The sequence below is a fragment of the Crinia signifera genome, chromosome 9 (assembly GCF_055691185.1).
Source record: "Crinia signifera chromosome 9, ASM5569118v1, whole genome shotgun sequence".
NCBI lineage: Eukaryota > Metazoa > Chordata > Amphibia > Anura > Myobatrachidae > Crinia > Crinia signifera.
Genome location: NC_139225.1, coordinates 138685126 through 138704921, shown reverse-complemented (window position 1 = coordinate 138704921; position 19796 = coordinate 138685126). Strand labels below are relative to the sequence as shown.

Sequence of the window (19796 nt, the reverse complement as noted above, 5' to 3'; positions counted from 1 at the left end):
TCTTGCAGGTGGTTCCGCATGTTGGTTCTTTACATCTTATATCCCTTACAATTTATATGCAGGTGACCTGAGCATTGTGTCTCAATAAAGAACACTACAAATACTCTGTTGTACCTCCATGATAATGTAAGACACATACAACTAATATGGTTTTCTCCTGTATAACTCTTTACATTATTCTTCAACAGTTCTGCCACTTTAAAAAACCCTACTTTGAGTAAAAACCTACAGAAGAGCAAGGTGACAGGGGAGATACAGAGGGGGATGGCAGTGGTTAAGGGGGACAAGCGGTGGATGCAGGGAGAGTCAGATAGATATATGGAAGCGGTGAAAGTGGATATGGGGAGGCGGAAGGAGACATTCTGTGAGTGACTGAGGAAGAGGGTGGCAGGGAAAGGCAGAAGGTGACCGGAAAGGTAGAATGGGACATGGGGAGGCAGAGAAGAAATAGGATAGTGGATGGTGACTAGGAAGTGGGTATTTAATTAATATGCGTTCTCTCTGCACAAGACCCACCCCATACTGGTCAGTGCCTCCCATTCTCATGCTTTTCCTCCTCTGACATAGAGGCATGCAAAACGTACAAAGCAAAAATCAAGGTGTTTTCTGGTTACTTTGTGGAAAATCCCTATAAACAAATGCTACCCTCAACATTATTAATATGAAAGCTTTATATATATATATATATATATATATATATATATATATATATATATATATATATATATATATATATATATATATATATATATATATATATATATATATATATATATATCTATATATCCTTCTGATGATACAAATCGACATCCTAGATCCTGCCCCAAGAGTACAGTATAAATGAAAGGATTGTGTGTGTGTGTTGTCTATGGTTATTAAATAATCACCATAATACACATTTAAAACATTCTTTATACACCATAATATATTTAGCAATTTGAAACAGACCATGAAGAAATAATGACAGCGTACAACATTAGTTATCACAAGATATAACAGATATTTGTAGGTTGCCTAAGGTTTAAAGAGAATAGAATGCAATGCTTTATATTATGCTATTTGCACTGTGATTGAGTATCTGCTGTGGTTTATACATAGGAAGTGTACATATAAACCTGGGGGTAGTTACCATACAGTATATGGGAGACACATGGAAAGACCAGTAATGGAAGTTGCGTACCAACGAGTATTGTGCTATTGTAGAGTGTAAAGGCTACGCAACTTAACAGTATCTAATGAATCAAGAACTCCATTATGGCTGGTTGGTTTTTAAGTCATTAAAGACAGGTGTATGTGCAGTTTAAAGAATGGTAATGATTGTATGATTAAATAATTAGGTATTCTGTATGGCACGTCCCATTCCCATGTCACATCCAGCTTCTCCGGTAACCTTTCATTCGGAGCAGAACTTAAGCTGGCCATACATCTACAGATCGATTGTCAGATTGGGCTGGTTGGAACAAAAACCTGGTAATCTCTGAATGACTGCTTTGAAATGCTGGAAAACTGCCAACGGTCAACTGTCATTTGCTCTCATCCATTACCAGGATTTTGTTTCAACCAGCCAGATCTGACAATCGATCTGTAGACGTATGGCCAGCTTTAGCTCTTCGAAAACTCAATGAATGTCAGTTTCTAGGTTAAAACAGGCACAATTTGCCAAAAGCAGGAGAACAATCTCACACTGGGCCCGATTCTGATTTGGAAGTAAAGCAAAAAAAACAACAACTGTGCTCCATGTTGCGCTCCACGTGGGTCAGATGTAACACCTGGGGTGAGCCACATTTGGGTGGGGTGTCTAATCTGAACTCTAAACTACAGAGTAAAACTAAAGCTGCTCAGCATTTATGTGCTACGCGCATAAACAGCCAGTATTTACCCTGCATAGAAAAAAGTAACTTTTTTTACACAACGTTTTACTTCCAAATTAGTATCAGCCTCGTAGTATGAACAAACAGATGTTGCCTTTTTCCAGCATTCTCAAATGTATAAGTGCAAGAGGCTGACAAAATTAAAATTGTGAGGTAGGCGCATGCAACAAAGCAACAATGAGGCACTTGGGTGAACATGAAAAAAAAATACATTGTCTATAGGAGAAAGTCTTGATTAAAATCTCCTTTTTCTTAGGCTAGATACGAACAGATTTGTACTATATTATTGTTAGCGCCATTACCAAAAGCATTTCAGTTTCGTATACACATATGGCACTAATACTGCCAAGCAGCTGGTACCATGATCAATAGGGCAGATGCATTACCCCTGAAGAAGCCATAAAGTGGCCGTTGATCATGCCGCAGCCAATCAGCTCCTAATTGTCAAGTTACGGGTGAATTTTGAAAAAATGACAGGAGCCGATTGGCTGGTGTATCATCACTTCTCTGGGCTTAATACATCCGCCCGAATAGGAGTAAAACCAAGCACTGCCATAGTCAGAATTCTGGAATAGGACAGGTAAGGTTCTGTCTCAGCTGCCTAACATGGCTGTACGTCCCTGACGCACACACATACATGTGTAACAAAGGATGGCGAAGATCCAGGTATTCAGAGAGACGCACAGAAAACGTAAAAAAGTTACGACAGTTGCTAAAAAGGTAAATCTAATTTACACGGCTTTCATGTAGTATCGCCAGCCGTCCAGACAGAGCCGAGTTGTTTGGACTGGTGAGAATCTGTAGACAATACAGAGCAGATTCTGAGTTGAGAGCAAAGCAAACAAAAAGGGGTCTGGGTCAATTGGATCGACCCATATTAGGTCAAAATGCATGGGGTGGACCACTAAAAGACAACATGGCTTAGGTCAGGGGTGGCCAAACCTGTCCTCAAGATCTACCAACGGTGCATGTTTCCCAGGCAACCTGTGGATCTATAGTAGGAATGAATGCAGCAGGTTTTAAAATGTGACAGTTAGAAAATGACTACAGCTGTGCACCAGCTAGGTGACCTGGAAAACGTGGACCGTTGGTAGATCTCGAGGACCGGTTTGGCCACCCCTGGCTTAGGTAGACACATGAAATATGTCGACACAGGTAAGGTCGACAGGGTTGGAAGGTTGACACAAGCATTAGGCCGATATGAGTTTGTCATGTCCCGAATGTCGACATGGACACCGTCAAAGTGAACCGCTGCGCTCGGCACACTATTCTATTCTCCGTCCACACGCCAGTGAATGCTAGAGCATGAAATACCGCCTGCCGGCACATGTCGGTTAAACAGAAACAAAAACTCATGCTGACCTTTTGACTGTCCTTGCCATTTCGACTTAATTCTTGTGTCAACATTCCAACCCTGTCGACCTTTAGTGGTCGTCCCAATGCATGCTGACCTAATATGGGTCGACCTAATGTGTGTGACAAAATCTTTATTGCAGCGAAAAAAAGAAAGCTGCCCAACATTTCTGGGCTACATCTTAAAACAGCTGGTATTTACCCTTCATGCAAACCCCCCCCCAAAACACTGGAATTGTATTTAGCCAACATTATCAACAACAACGAGTGCTCCTGCTCCCCGGGCATTGAGCATACACTAGATGATATTCACGATGTACCGTTATTGATATCAGTAATGGGCATACTGATGAGATATCGGCCAAAATGTACACGGCATAACTTTCTTTTTTTTTCCTGCTTTGCTCCCAGCTCAGAATCAGCCCTTGTGTGTGTGTCTGTGTGTGTCTGTGTGTGTTGCCAACATTTGGTCATGTAATTACTACAGACGAGCCCATTGAAGACGACGGTAGCTGCATCAGAGTTATCTAGCACAAGCCGTGCGTTCCACCACAAATCCGTAGTTGTACTGAAAGGACAAAAGAAGAAGGTTTTAAAAATTATTTCAATCCTGCGTATAACGATCTGAACTCTTGTGCTGGTCACACAATGGCTGTCCCTGCGGCCCGAGGCAGAGTTCCAAGAGATGTGGTCACATAAAGGGCTGACATCAGTCAGGGCCGTTTCTAGACAATTTTGCTCCCAGGGCGAAGAAATAAAAATATGGCAGTGAAGAAATTTTGCGCGCCGTGGCGCGCGCACCAAAATGGGGGTGGGACTTAACAAAAAGGGCATGGCTTAATGTCAAAAGGGGTGTGGTCTAGCAGGAAAACAATCACCTTACATCTCACTTTTGCAACCTGCATGACCAGACATTGGTTACTGCAGGAATTGTCATTGTCCTTCCGCACTTAAGTTGGCGGGCTGAAAATATAAAGGCCCACACAGTGACCTAGTACACCTCACAGATCAAGGCCAAACAATGACAGACTACTTAAATCATTATACACTGTTTATCCATGATGCCAATCACACATTCCGCCGCACACCATGATGCCAATTACATATTACGCCGCACACCATGATGTCAATTACATATTACGCCGCACACCATGATGCCAATTACATATTACGCTGCACACCGTGATGACAATTACATATTACGCTGCACACCGTGATGACAATTACATATTACGCTGCACACCGTGATGACAATTACATATTACGCTGCACACCATGATGCCCATTAGACCCCACACCGTGATGGCAATTACACAATACTCCCCACACGCCGCACAACTGATGCCGATTACTAGTGCGAGATATGCCCCCACAGTGTCAGATGTGCCACACATATATGCCTCCATAGTGCTAGGTATGCCCCCAGCACCAGATATGCCACACATATGCCCCCACAGTGCCACACATATGCGCAGTGACAAACATGCCCCCACAGTGCCAGACATATACACTCCATCAGTGCCAGAGATATATGCCCCCCCCCCCCCAGTGCAGGACATATATGCCCCCCCCCAGTGCCACATATGCCCCCACAGTGCCACATATATGCCCAGTGACAACATGCCCCCACAGTGCCAGACATATATACATATATACCCCAACAGTGCCAGACATATATGCCCCCCAGTGCCAGATATGCCCCAACAGTGCCACACATATATACCCCAACAGTGCCACATATGCCCACATTGCCACATATATGCCGCCACAGTGCCACATATATGCCCAGTGACAGACATGCTCCCACAGTGCCAGACATATATGTGCCCCCAGTGCCAGACATATATGTGCCCCCAGTGCCAGACATATATTATCCCAGCAGCAGCACAACTCACCGTTGTTGCTGCTGCCAGGGAGAGCAGAGTCCAGGTCTCCGGGTCCCCCGCCGCTGCTTCCCAGGGGAGCGCTTCACGCAGCGCGTCTCTCCTTCCCCTTCAGACTCTGTGACTGGGCCGACAGCCAATCATACCTCGCGGGTTGGCTCCTGATTGGCTGCCGGCCCGCGAGCTGATTGGCTGACGCCTGACAGCCCAGTGAGTGACATAGTCAGGGGAAGGAGAGACGCGTGATGCGCTCCCCTCCCCTACGAACGATATCTGCTATAGCGGGGGATACCGGTGAGAATGGAAGGAGGAGGAAGGGGGAAGCTGCCAGGCTAGGCGCCCCTGCTGTTTAACAGAGGCGGACAAGCCGTGCGGCGCCCGGGGCAGCTGCACGGCTTGTCCGCCTCTAGAAACGGCCCTGACATCAGTACTAGTAGCATTGTTCCAGGGCCTCATTATTTATTTACAGTTTCTTATATAGCGCAGCAGATTCCGTTGCGCTTTACAATAGTAGACAGTGATAAGACAAACTGGGTAACAACAGACATACTTGGAGGTAGGAGGGCCCTGCTGCAAGCTTACTCATTAGGCCCGCAGTACATAGCATTTGTGAGTGTCAAAAATCAAACCCCAACATTAAATGCTGATTAGAAGACTAGATAAAATGGAGAGTTATAAACAGCCAGCCAATCATCTCCTGCCTGACATTTTTCAAACACAGTCTGTGACATGGCAGGCAGGAGCTGATTGGCTGGCTGTTTATCACTCTCCATTTATCACTTTTGAAGCTTAATCTAACTGCTCCCAAAGTGTATAAACAATCACTGATCTGTAAAGGTCCCCATTCACAACGTGATTTGGGCCAGATTTCACCATATTCTGGATGACAGGGTTGAGAAATCTGGTGAAATATCCCGAAATGCATAGTGTATGACATCTGATCAGATGAACTGTCCTGTGCGCATCGGATCAGATCCAGAGGCCGCACGTTCGTGCAGGCGGAACTTAGTTGGCTCGAAAAGCTGCAAAATTTTCAGCTTTACGAGTCAACCAGAATGACTTTCAAAGTGTGGAAGCTGCCCATTGCAAACAATCATCTTTTTATAATTTGATAGAATGTACTTGATAAACAGAACCTGAAAGCTGATTGGTTGCTAGGAGCAACTTCTCCACCGTTCCACTTCAACGCTTTTCACTGCTTGTTACATTAATCCCACAGTTTGTATACTGTAATCCTTTGACCTTATGACTTTAAATATGATTTATACAAAGTATGTGCTTTAAGTTCCTGGACTCACCTCGTTTTCGATGTCAGCCAAGGTTTTAATCCGAAGATCCCTGTAGTTCGAAGAGATTATCTAGAGAGAAGATCATATATTTGTTTAAGTGTTTGCTAATTAGTCAGAACTTTTGTTAGATCATGTAATGCTTCTACTATTGAAATGAGCGGGAATGGAACAACCTAGAATTAATCAGTCAGATCAATTAAAAACTCCCTGTGGGACACAGAGTATTTCATAAGGACATGGCAATGATTGGTGCACTGTGACGGAGGACAGGACTGCATGTGATAGTATAGTCATTATGAGATGAATGCGATTGGGCCAAACAGGAATATAAAGACTTGTAGAGAAACAAGCAGGGTCCTCGGAAAGCACAGAGTAGATGCTTAAGGGTAAATTTACTAAAGCTTCTCAAAGTGAACATAGGTGATATTGTTCACAGCAACCAATCAGATTCTGTCTTTCATTTTCTAGGATGCATTTAGAGAAACGGTAGATTGAATCTGATTGGTTGCTAGGGGCAACCATGCTTCATTTTTACAGGCTTAGATTGGGTTTACAGTCTAAGGGCCTGATTCAAACCTGCTGGCTAAGCAGCATTCTCTCACTGCCGAGCGAGCTGGTAAACGCCACCAGCTGGGGAAGCGAACGATTGGCGCCCTTCGCCGATCAAATGCCCGTGACGGCATGCGAATGAATGTGCACGCTGACACCACCATTCGCAAGTGGGTGAAAAATCATTCGCCAACCATTAGTTGGTTTTTTTACCATTCGCAAATAAATATCAAATGTAAACTGCCTTTTGTTTGCCTCGGATATGGCCGAAATCAGGACGGGCATTTAGGTCATGTGACGTCAACTGCCCACCCCATGGGACTCGCCTGCGTTTGCATGGGGACACCCTGGAAACACTGGGTGTTCCATGCAACAGCCCCCTGCCTGCCCCCCTCTGTGCTAACGAGTGTGATACTGATCAAAGTCGTTCGCACAGCGGGCCTCAACATGCGTATATTCACTGCTACGCATGCGCAGACCCAAAACATCGGTCCCCGGACAGAACTCTCTTTTCAGCGAGTAAATCTGAATGACCCCCTAAATAGCAATGTCACAGAGGTTTCCTCATGACCCTGCTTTATAGTAAATAACTACCTGTAGAATATAAATACTATTATAATTGCAGTTGTATTGCGCACTTCTCTTGCACAGTGAGGAAGCCTTGCAGGCTTGGCCAAATACTGTGAGATTGCAGGCTCCATGCCTCATAAAATGGCCATCTTTACATGTATGCAAAAGATGCACTACTCCACATTGTAGCCCCCAACAGGAAGTACAACTGCCATTCACCTCAGTTATCATAAGGCCGCAGTGTAACCTATCATGGCATATAAGCAAGATACTCACATCAGTCTCCGCAGCCTTGCTTTCAAACATCGGGTGGATGGTGAAGGGGACTCCATCAATAGCTGAAAAGCAAGGCGTTATGTATTATAAAACTTGGAATTTTGGATACAGTCACAAAAAAAAATGAAAATACAAATATATATATATATATATACACTCAAGTACAAACTTACCAGAGACACCGTAGATGCCAGCCTCGTATATGGGGTTAGAAGATTTTCCACCAGGTTTAGGAGAGACTACAGGCGCCGGAGTCGAGTAGGTGCTATTAATGAACAGAGTAGAGGTTGGAGATGTAGGAAGCTGGGAAGAGCATCATGATCCTTCGAAGGAACTTTCATTATATCATTAGACACTTACATTGGCTGTGCTGGGATGCCGTTATCTAGGGATAGCCCGTTGACGCCTGATGTTATGTTCCGAGGCTTAGGAGTAGGTTTTGGGGCAGAAACAGGAACCTTCTTGCACCACAAGGCCAAGCCACTCATATCACTGGCAACAGAAGAGATATACACAGGGATTCATCCACAGGGAAACAGGTAACTATACGGGGGTTTGATCAGGCCAAACCGTGCTGGGCTCTCTCCAGGACACCAACTGTTTTGTTTCCGCAGTCGTCATTATTAGCATTGGGACATACCACCCACTAAGTGCATACAATCCATCACAGGCAGACATCATGTCTCCATTTGCGAGCTGCAAACTAATGCAGAAGTCGTCCTACACACCCACTAACGTGCGGCCAATCAGCGGACAGAGCGATCTGTGCACGCTTGCAATCTTCATCCATGAGTGTACACATGGCCTGGTACACACGCAGCCGATGGCTTCTTTGTATGGTACCGGCGCAGTGTGTGTGTGTGTGAGATATCTATAGTATCCGTCTGACAGACTGCAGGTATAAACTCGAGGGGCTGCCAAACAGTTCAGAAATGTACACCCAAAAGGGCCTGATTCAGAGCAGATTCCGTGCGTATATTCACCCCTATGAAGACAAAGCTCCCACCCCCTGTGCTTACAGTTATACCGCTACAATCCTTCATTTCCCTTGATCTCTTACACCATTCCCATACAGTACTGGAAAATAGATTTCTGAAGACAGACATTATTTCCATGTACTGTACATCCTTCCCAGCAGTACTGTAGTAGTTCCGCTGATATCCCCGCAGTGACCTTTGCTTATGCAGGACAGAACTGTTACAGCCCTGTAACGTCTCTTCAGTTACAGTACAAGTGTGATTGAGAAGTACAAGGCCCCACATCTATCATACTTGTCTATAATGCGCTGTGGGCGGGTCTGGGTCATAGGGTCGACCAATATTAGGTTGAACATAGAAGGTTGACATGGCTTATAGATGGGGTCAGCCCCATCATTACCGCTGACGCGGCAGCCGCTACGATCTGCCCGGTGGTGCGCCAGTGCACATGGACGTATGAGCGTCTCGGACGCTCACGCAGCCATTGCCAGGAATGGCACGCATGCCCGCCAGAAACCGTTGCGCATTGCGGCGATTGGCGTGCCAGGGACAGACTAAATGAGGCCGGCTCCATCTGTAGGTTGACACATGAAATAGGGTCGATATGGCCAAGGTCCACGGGGTTGGAAAGTCGACAAAAGCATTAGGTCGACAGTCAAAAGGTTGACATGAGGGTACTTGTGTACAATCACGGCTCCCACGATGTGCATCGTACAGGGAAAATTCGCATCGCAACGCATACGATCTGATGCGATGCAATGTCATTTTTCACAGAAATTATGGACATGAGTTGAAATCATGTAAAATGCACCCCAAATGTCATTTTCCACACTGTACCACCCCCACTATCAATGCCAACCCGAAGCGTGGCGAGCGCAACGAGCCCGCGAGGGGCGGCGGTACGCGTCCTACGACCTTTTCATACCCCCACTATCCACGTCGGCGTGAAGTTGAGAATAGAAAGTGTGGCGAGCGTCCCCTCGCGGGCTTCATAGCTGTCCGCGTCCGCTCGCCACGCTTCGGGCTCGGTGGCTTGCTGCGCTCGCCACACTTTCTATTCTCAACTCCATGCTGACATGGATAGTGGGGGTATGAAAAGGTCGTATTACGCATACCGCTGCGCTCGCCACGCTTCGGGTTGGCGTTGATAGTGGGGGTGGAACAGTGTGAAAAATGACATTTGGGGTGCATTTTACATGATTTCAACTCATGTCCATAATTTCCGTGAAAAATGACATCGCATCGCATCAGATCGCATGCGATTTTTACCAAAAATGCATAAAACCACGGGAAAATCGCATTGCATGCCATCGCATGCCACTACATATGGCATGCGATGGGAGCCGTGAAAGTACACAAGTATCGACATGAGTTTTTCACTTTGTTTTGTCCCGAATATTGACTAGTATGACATGGAGTGCACCGAAGCACTCGCCATGCTCCAGGCTCGGCACACTATTCTATTCCCCCACCACGCTGTAGTGGATGGTAGGGCTTAAAATACCGCCTGTCGATACATGTCGGCTGGTAAAAAAAAAAAAAAAAAAAACAACCTTGAAAACTCATGTCCACCTTTTGACTGTCAACCTAATGATTGTGTCGACAGTCAACCCAACGTGCGCATACCCTGTGGACAACCACACAACATACTGGGCAGTATTCTATGTGAATAATCGCGATGTGTAGCGAATCATGTTTAGGATTCGCTGCACAGTCGCCGTGTTCCGGAGGGCTGGAGCATTCGCTGCCCCTGACGGCCAATTACGGCGGCAGGCAGGGAGATGGAAGCCTCCCTGCCTGCGCCGGACACTGTGGGGCAGAAGCTGCCGCCTGGGAGAGCTGGCAGGGGACTGGGGTAGGGAGCCGCTGCACTGCTCCCGCTCATGCATATGTAATGAGCGGGAGCAGTGTGAAGTGAATATATGAATATTTAATGAGTGGCTCCCGCCCCCTGCTGGCTGTTGTGTTAAAAAATAAATAAATTAAATATATATTCATGTGCAGTAAGCACATGAAAAAAAATAGCATGCCACTTCACAGAAAAATAAAAAATACTGATTTTTTTTTACACCAAATAATAATAATAAAAAACTTTTATTTTAAAAGATCACATTTTAGTTCACCATAAAAAGATGGCGATTGCTACACGGTGACACACGGCGAAAATCACTTAGAAAGCAATTCGCCATCTCATCATTGAATACACTCACGGGGAATCACATTGAAAAACCACAGCGAATTACGGCGACTATCAGACGGTGAATTGTCCGTCATTCACTGTTCGCCGTTGGCGAATAGTGCACGTTGAATAGGGCGAATAAGTTTTTCAGTAAAAAGATTCACCGTAGAGTACGGAAATAGCACACATAGAACATGGCGAATCAGCCTCATTGAATACTGCCCATTGCTTCCGCAGCTTGCCTATTATCTGTAGCTCTGCATCAGGCCAATCGCGCATTATATGGGAATCATTAAAAAAAAAAAAAAAACAGTTACAATATACCCGATACGTGTATACGGGGGTCCGAGCTGCTTGTTCTTCACGGTTAGCTTGATTTCCGAGACGGCAGAACCTGCAGTGTGTATAACACTCCAACTAGCGCACAGACGTTTCTTCTTAGGAAGTGTAACCTCTGTGGATTTAAATAAAATGAAAATTAGGATGAGGACGTAGGCGGCGTTCTGCTAGATTCTGTTCCTCTGTTCGTAGGGTCTGGATCAGATTTTATGACGACATGACACATTGTGAACGTGTGTAAATAAAAAGCATAACCTTATACCAGCAAAGCCATATTAATTATAATCAGTGTTTCTCAACAGTGTATGTTTTCCAAAGTTAGTGCACAAGTGCGTTCATTACTTGCATCATTGATTGACAATCTGATACCAGTTTGGAGGTGGCGACGGGCTCCATTTGGAAAATGGAGTAGTGTCAGCAGTAGTGGGAGGAGGTTAGGGATCGTAGGACGGAGATTCGCTGGCCACTGCAAGGTGGGTGCTTTCATCCTATGCTGCATCCTAGGACACTGCTGGGATCAGTGCTGCATGTATTACACACCTTCTTTTGCATTTTTATACTGCTGCGATGGCAAAAGCGACCACACCTGAATGACCCCCTATAAGCGTACTAAAGGTGACCATACATTACTGCGATGTATCGCAGCAGTGTATGGCCATCCAACCCCCCCCCCCGCAAGCCATGCTGTCCTTTCACATGTAATGTATCGCATATGACCCCTGTTCCCCGCTGCCAGGAAGGGGGCCCAAGTCAGAGGTCAGACCTGCATGCAGATACGACGCCCGATGACTGGCGCATCGGGCGACATTCCTTTGACGAAAATGCTTTTTACAACTGTGCTGATTAATTTGATATGACACTTGTATATCTGTGTGCACTCACCACGTACAGAGGTGTCCAGGTACATCTAGCCTCCTTTACCGATACACAGCCCTAGTCGCGTCATAACTTAGTAGTGCAGGGCATCTCTTTTTTTAATATATAATTCCATTAAATAGCATCTTAGTTGCAAAATGGAGCAAATGGGACACACAATCCTATGCATCAGCTTCTGCTGATTAAAATGATATACAGCATGCCTACATTCAGTGTGACTGTGGTTATATCTACATACGGAATGTTACTATATTGAGGTGTGGACACTGTTTAGGTGACGGATATGGAGGAGTTGCACTGAATTGATGTGTATAAGGTTTATAATGTAAGGTCAATGTCGTGACTGAACAGAAGAAAATAGGGGCACTTCAGTATCGAAGTATACGGTGCTCACACCCTGACAAATACACAATACTAGAAACATTATACAAACTGAAGAAACAGCATTACACAAAAGGGCTGACACACAATAAGCAGCATTTAACCCTGTGAGTGCCAGTGTCGTGCTGTGAGAGATCTCCGGAATATCCAGTAAAAATGCCAGCGTCCCTCACAGCGGCTGTTCTTTTAGTATCAATAAATACAAATACAGCCAAGTCCATTCATTGAATTTTATTTAAATATTGCACCCAAAATACAGAACAGTCGCTGTGAGCGGCGCCGGCATTTTTAGCGGATATTTTGAGGATCTCCTCACAGCAACTTTGGAACTCAAAGGGTTAATAATAATAATAAAAAAAAATGGCATGCCAATTTTCACACCTATTTCGACAAATACCCGCGGCACTCAAATGGTTAACTCAAGAACCCTGGCCTGTTACAAATTGTATTACATGTGAAAAAGTATCAGTCTTATGTGATTTTAGATGCTAAAAATGTACCAGTTTTTCAGAGTAATGCAAATATTCCAAGCAACGCTCACCCTCTGACACACATACTAGTCACAGGCTGCAGTATAGCCAGGATTTAGGAATAACGAGCACACTAATCGGATACAGCTTCTAAGATTGTAAAGGATGATCGTATGACCCAAGCAGGACAAACCGGTTATATTTGTGACACCGCTTTCAGACAGAGGCGGCCATAACACTGCCAATACCTGGCTTTTCAAGCTCCGGGTTATTCGACCGCTGCTGTCACACAGGAGAGCAATCTCCGGGTCTAAAATTTAGACCCAGAGATTTCCTCTTTTACAGGGGTTTACCCCTGTGTGAAAGGGTCGATCCGGATCTTAAACTTCGGGTCTCAGACCCTGGTCTTTTGCAGGGTTGGAGACCCGGAGTTTAAAACCCGGTTCGACCCTTTCACGCAGAAAGAGGACCCGTGCTTTTAATGAAATTCCCGAGTGGAACTGCTTCACCCCGGGAATTTCATTTACGGTGTGAAAGGGGTATCAGAGGGGCAGATGTATTAAGCCTTAACAAGTGATAAATGCAAGGGTGATAAGGAGAGATAATTGTCCAGCCAATCAGCTCCTTACTGACTTTTTTCAAACAGAGGCTGTAACATGGCAGTTAGCAGGTGATTGGCTGGACGTTTATCTCTCCTTATCACACTCACATTTATCTCTTGTTAAGGCTTAATACATCTGCCCCAGTGACTGGTTTAGTTCTAGGCTGCAAAACTAAAAAGGTGACTTACTTGCATCTAGATATTCCCCAATAAATGCAAATCCTACTGGTAAGGGGCTCTTCTCACTCAGAATCATAACTTCAGTAATCACATGTTCTGTGCTCTGTGAATACAAATATATCTATGAAAAACCTTGAAATCTATGATACGCAAAAAAAGAGAAAAAGTACTAACCAATGGTTAGTATAGAGTGCTTTCCGTGAGGTGTTAACCCAAAGCAGCTGCTTATGGGAGTAGTCGGCTCCCTAATAAAAAGGTAATAAATGGCAAAAAGAAGCAGCGGTGTTAATACCAATTAAATCAATAAAAGAATATTTAATAACAATACATACATCACATATATTAAAAACAATGTATGGTACTGGAACCAAGGTTATAATCACCAATGACGATAAGTTTTGGCCTGACTTATCCAAGTTGGAGAATGGAGTAAAGTCCTTATTAGCCCGTTTATGGTATCCTGATAAAGTTGGAAAGGTCTCAACCGATGGCACTGATGTAATTAGCCAACTCGGGAGTCCACACTACTGCGAGTGGTCAGGTGTCCATACCGCTTCAGGCAAGAGACTTCCAGATGGAATAGTGTCCGATCAGAATTATAAGCAGGTGGAAAAAGGTCCTTTGGTGTAGAGATGAGTCTTTAAACCAATTGGGTCCAGGAGGCAACAGGCACCAATACGATACGCCTCTGGCCCTGAGTAAGCTAATCTGCGAAGCGCGTGCCGGCTAGCGGTGCGCAGGCAGATGATTGTACGCTTTGTTATTTTTCATACTAATGTATTTTGATTGTGTGCTCGAACAGTGAGATGCCGCAGCAGCCCTTGTAAGGGCTTGAACTCACTGCAAGCTGTGTTTGCCCACTACTGTGTTACACCATATTGAACATTGAGGTAACCCACCGGAGTTATGCAGAGATACACCGTGGTGTGTAATTATCACAGCCAGACTATCTGTATATGCATGTACATTGAACAATTTAATTGAACAACTGGCCAGACATATTACCCATATTGCCTAGGCCACATACACACTGTTTGATTCTGAGACAATCAAACAATTGACATTGACATAATTGAGTGCAACACCTGCCTGCCACCTTAGTTTTAAATGTGTGAACTCCACCCATGTCTGTCTATATCTGTTTTTTTTATATTTTTTGCAGTTCTTAAAATAAAGCAATAAAAGTTAAATTTTATATTCTTGTTGGTGCATCAAAACAGGACATCTCTTTCTCTTTCAATTTACCTGTGTCCAATGGTAGCACACCTCCGATCCCATAACAAACATCGAGAGGATAAATAACGGGGTCCAAAAGTTATTATCCTAGTCTTGTGCGACTGGCAAACTCTCCTTTCTTTCTACTAAAGCCATAAGTTTTTGCCAGATGAGCTTTAAACCAGGAAACAAGCACATGGTCAGGCTAGCTATAATGTGTCAGCAGTTGCCAGGTTCTGTAAAGGTGCGTACACACGGGGGGGGGGGGGGGGGGGGGGAGATATATTGCTAGCAATATATTGCTTGCAATATATTACAGGAGATGCGTACACACGGGGGCGATTTTGTGCAAAATATATATATCGCCGGGTGCGCGCTCCCGTTTTTGCCCCTGTGGTGATCGCTGGTCGCAGGAACATGCTCCTGCGACCAGCTGATTTCCACTGCCGGGCTCCCCCAGCAGTTTCTTTTTCATCAGCGACCATCTCTGGTCGCTGATGAACAGGAGAAACTGAGCAATATATTGCTCAGCCATATGTTGCTCAGCAATATATGGCTGAGCAATATATCTCCCCCGTGTGTACGGGGCTTAAGAGACTAGTTGTCAGATTAGGACTTGCAATGAAACGGGGTGCCATGGCGATGGGCTGCAAGCTTAAATGCATCGATCGATTTATGAATTCACGACTATTATATTTATGGTTTGTTGTTGTTTTTCATGAAAAATTTTTACCTCAGGCGTCGTGCTGAAGCACAGATACAGCGCAGACTTCTGATTAAATCCCTTTACAAAGTTGGCAGATGCTCCTTCCGTGGTAGCTGCAATCTGTTGAGAAATAAAAAATAAATAACAGAAAGGTAAAAATAACGAACGCAAAAAAAGAAGGAAAGATCTGTTTCATGTGATTAGTTTGGTCATAGACAAGTGGAAAATGTCAAACTTTTTATACGTAACCGCACATGGATTATACAAGAAGTCTGTTATGTGGTGCATACATGTTCCCTCATATAGGCTTATCTATAACTGCCAGCAAGCCGCACCACGCCCACTTCTTAAGAAGGTACAGATGTGTCCACACACATCTAACCTCCTTTCGCATTAAAAGACCTTCTAGCCGCGCAATTGGTAGCGTTGGGTGTCTTTGTTTTGCACCTTTTCCCATTAAGCGTCATATTTGCAAAGCTGAGCATTGGATGCACCAGCAGCTTCTGCTGAGTAAAATGAGATGCAGCATGCCGATATTCAGTGTGTGACTGCCACTGAATCTTCATACGATATGTTACAGTGTCTTCCAGGATTGAAGTCATGTCTATAATATGGTTTAGAGAATATGTAATGGAGAATATATATGCAGATAAACAAAAAGATAAATAGATTTTATTTCATTTCATTAATTTTGAATTTTTATTTTATTTAATCAGGATTATGAATCTAAAATGTATAATGCCGCAAAAGGACATGTCTGCAATCCTCCACTGGTGCGCCATCAAAACCCTATGGCAGGTGCAGTCTGAGCATTGTGGCTTAAAGTCTTTTGACGCCCACATATGCCTAACCACCCCCCTGTTACCTCCCAGGAAAACCCACTTAAACACTTAAATCCACACTCCCACGCCCAAACTCAATCTGTATCCCCATAATTGGCACACACGTGAACATCGGCATTGCATGCTGTTAGCATGCAACGCAGAATTAGGCCAAGTTTATTAACCGCTTGAGTGGTGGGTTTTGCTGGGCCCGGACAAACCTACCAGGGCAGGTTTGTCCAGCCCCAGCAATACTCACCACTCAAGGGTAGCCACTGCAGCAGCCAGTCCCTAATCCCCCCCAGTTCCGGAGCTCCACTGCCCCCACCACCATTCGCACCAGTGACCAGGTGGCAGGGCCCGCTCGGGAAGGTTCCCAAACTCCCGAGTCCCCCTGAACCTCCCCAAACAGGACCTGCCGTCTGGTCACTGCTGCAGTGCGAATGGTGGCAAGGGCAGCGGCAGGGGAGCTCCAGCGTATGATCGCCAGACACACTTGCTGCCGCTGTATAATGCAAAAATAGTCCATCACATTAATTGATTTCTTACTATAGTGTGGGTTTTGGGGCACGTTGATTGGCCAGATGTCCATGCCAGATTGGTGAGAGGCTTGGAAAGTTCCATTGTAATCAATTAATTTGGCAAATCACTGAAACAAATATACAACAGATGCATTAAGAAAACAAGGATTTAAAAAAAAAAAAAAAAAAAAAAAACACAAGAACAACAACTCCTCTAATTTATTCCACAGTATTTAGATAAAATTGAATATTATTGGATTAAATAAAATACTGTATTCTAAAGTATATCCGACAGGTAAGCAACCCCATTATCTTGTGGTCTAACCTCAAGCTGTGACATCAGTATCCCCAAACAGCCAGCTCCCTGTGACATCAGTATCCCTTCCCCAAACAGCCAGCTCCCTGTGACATCAGTATCCCTTCCCCAAACAGCCAGCTCCCAGTGACATCAGTATACCTCCCCCAAACAGCCAGCTCCTGGTAACATCAGTATCCCTTCCCCAAACAGCCAGCTCCCGGTGACATCAGTATCCCTCCCCCAAACAGCCAGCTCCCTGTGACATCAGTATCCCTCCCCCAAACAGCAAGCTCCCTGTGACATCAGTATCCCTTCCCCAAACAGCCAGCTCCCTGTGACATCAGTATCCCTTCCCCAAACAGCCAGCTCCCTGTGACATCAGTATCCCTTCTCCAAACAGCCAGCTCCCTGTGACATCAGTATCCCTTCCCCAAACAGCCAGCTCCCTGTGACATCAGTATCCCTTCCCCAAACAGCCAGCTCCATGTGACATCAGTATCCCCTCCCCAAACAGCCAGCTCCATGTGACATCAGTATCCCCTCCCCAAACAGCCAGCTCCATGTGACATCAGTATCCCTCCCCCAAACAGCCAGCTCCCTGTGACATCAGTAAATAAACAGTTTCTTATATAACAGATGTCACTCAACTACCACCTCAGGGCACTGATGTCATACAGTACTTCCACACGGCCATGTCACCAGTATCCCTTTCCCAGCACTCATGTTACCATGTCATCAGTATCCCTCTCCCAGCACCCACGTTACCATGTCATCAGTATCCCTCTCCCAGCACCCACGTTACCATGTCATCAGTATCCCTCTTCCAGCACCCACGTTACCATGTCATCAGTATTCCTCTCCCAGCACCCACGTTACCATGTCATCAGTATCCCTCTCCCAGCACCCACGTTACCATGTCATTAGTATTCCTCTCCCAGCACCCACGTTACCATGTCATCAGTATCCCTCTCCCAGCACCCACGTTACCATGTTATCAGTATCCCTCTCCCAGCACCCACGTTACCATGTTATCAGTATCCCTCTCCCAGCACCCACGTTACCATGTCATCAGTATCCCTCTCCCAGCACCCACGTTACCATGTTATCAGTATTCCTCTCCCAGCACCCACGTTACCATTTCACCGATATCCCTCTCCCAGCACCCATCTTACCATGTCACCAGTATCCCTCTCCCAGCACCCATCTCACTGGTACCCCTCTCCCAGCACTCATCTTACCATGTCCCTGGTACCCCTCTCCCAGCACCTATCTCTCTGGTACCCCTCTCCCAGCACCCATCTCTCTGGTACCCCTCTCCCAGCACCCATCTCTCTGGTACCCCTCTCCCAGCACCCATCTTACCATGTCCCTGGAACCCCTCTCCCAGCACCCATCTTACCATGTCCCTGGTACCCCTCTCCAGCACCCATCTCACTGGTAACCCTCTCCTAGCACCCATCTTACCATGTCCCTGGTACCCCTCTCCCAGCACCCATCTTACCATGTCCCTGGTACCCCTCTCCCAGCACCCATCTCTCTGGTACCCCTCTCCCAGCACCCATCTCTCTGGTACCCCTCTCCCAGCACCCATCTCACTGGTACCCCTCTCCCAGCAGCCATCTCACTGGTACCCCTCTCCCAGCACCCATCTCACTGGTACCCCTCTCCCAGCACCCATCTCTCTGGTACCCCTCTCCCAGCACCCATCTCACTGGTACCCCTCTCCCAGCACCCATCTTACCATGTCCCTGGTACCCCTCTCCCAGCACCCATCTCTCTGGTACCCCTCTCCCAGCACCCATCTTACCATGTCCCTGGTACCCCTCTCCCAGCACCCATCTCACTGGTACCCCTCTCCCAGCACCCATCTTACCATGTCCCTGGTACCCCTCTCCCAGCACCCATCTCTCTGGTACCCCTCTCCCAGCACCCATGTCACCGTCACACCCCCAAACACCCTATTCTCCTGGAACAGGTTGCCCAATCATCACCACTGTCACATAGAGCTCCCTACCATCGGTAAGGTACTATAAATCCTGAACCCTAGAAAACATCGTCATTTACCGGCTTCCACAACTCAGCGCCGTCTGGGGCTGGTCCCACAAAACTTTCACACTTCCTAGTTGGGAGTCACCTACATGGCAGGTATAAAGCGGCAATAACTCCAGAAGACTACATTTCCCGGCATGCACCAGCGTCATAAAAAAAACCCGCAGGCGCACGGCGCTACTTCACGGAAACGGGTACGCCTCTTACTGCGCATGCGCTTCCTCGCTGATGGGCTCGATTCTTGCGAATGTATGCTGCCGCTAGAGATGGGCAAACGAGAGCTGGGATCCAGCAGACCATTCAGTGAAAAGATCCGTATCTTTTGGGCAGATCAACGGTTCACTTTGAAAGAAGGGGTAATTAGAGAATAGCGAAGCATAATTTGTTTTACA

At 45.8% G+C, this 19796-nt stretch overlaps 1 protein-coding gene across 4 annotated transcripts in view; it reads right to left on the bottom strand.

Moving 5' to 3' along the window:
- Nucleotides 1–19567, bottom strand: part of LOC146036141 (multivesicular body subunit 12A-like) — a 41944-nt gene extending 22377 nt beyond the window's left edge. Inside the window, exons 1-10 of one of the 4 annotated variants that reach the window (XM_083159979.1) lie at nucleotides 19420–19565; nucleotides 17086–17185; nucleotides 15743–15835; nucleotides 13804–13897; nucleotides 11272–11401; nucleotides 8152–8283; nucleotides 7965–8056; nucleotides 7792–7853; nucleotides 6406–6465; nucleotides 818–3792 (exon numbers count right to left, since the gene is read on the bottom strand). In XM_083159979.1, the coding sequence (XP_083016105.1) occupies nucleotides 3748–3792; nucleotides 6406–6465; nucleotides 7792–7853; nucleotides 7965–8056; nucleotides 8152–8283; nucleotides 11272–11401; nucleotides 13804–13897; nucleotides 15743–15835; nucleotides 17086–17160 (783 nt within the window). In that variant the 5' untranslated portion in view covers nucleotides 17161–17185; nucleotides 19420–19565 and the 3' untranslated portion in view covers nucleotides 818–3747. The other 3 variants (XM_083159977.1, XM_083159978.1, XM_083159975.1) reach the window with 3 other exon arrangements.
- Between the last annotated feature and the right edge of the window lie 229 nt (nucleotides 19568–19796).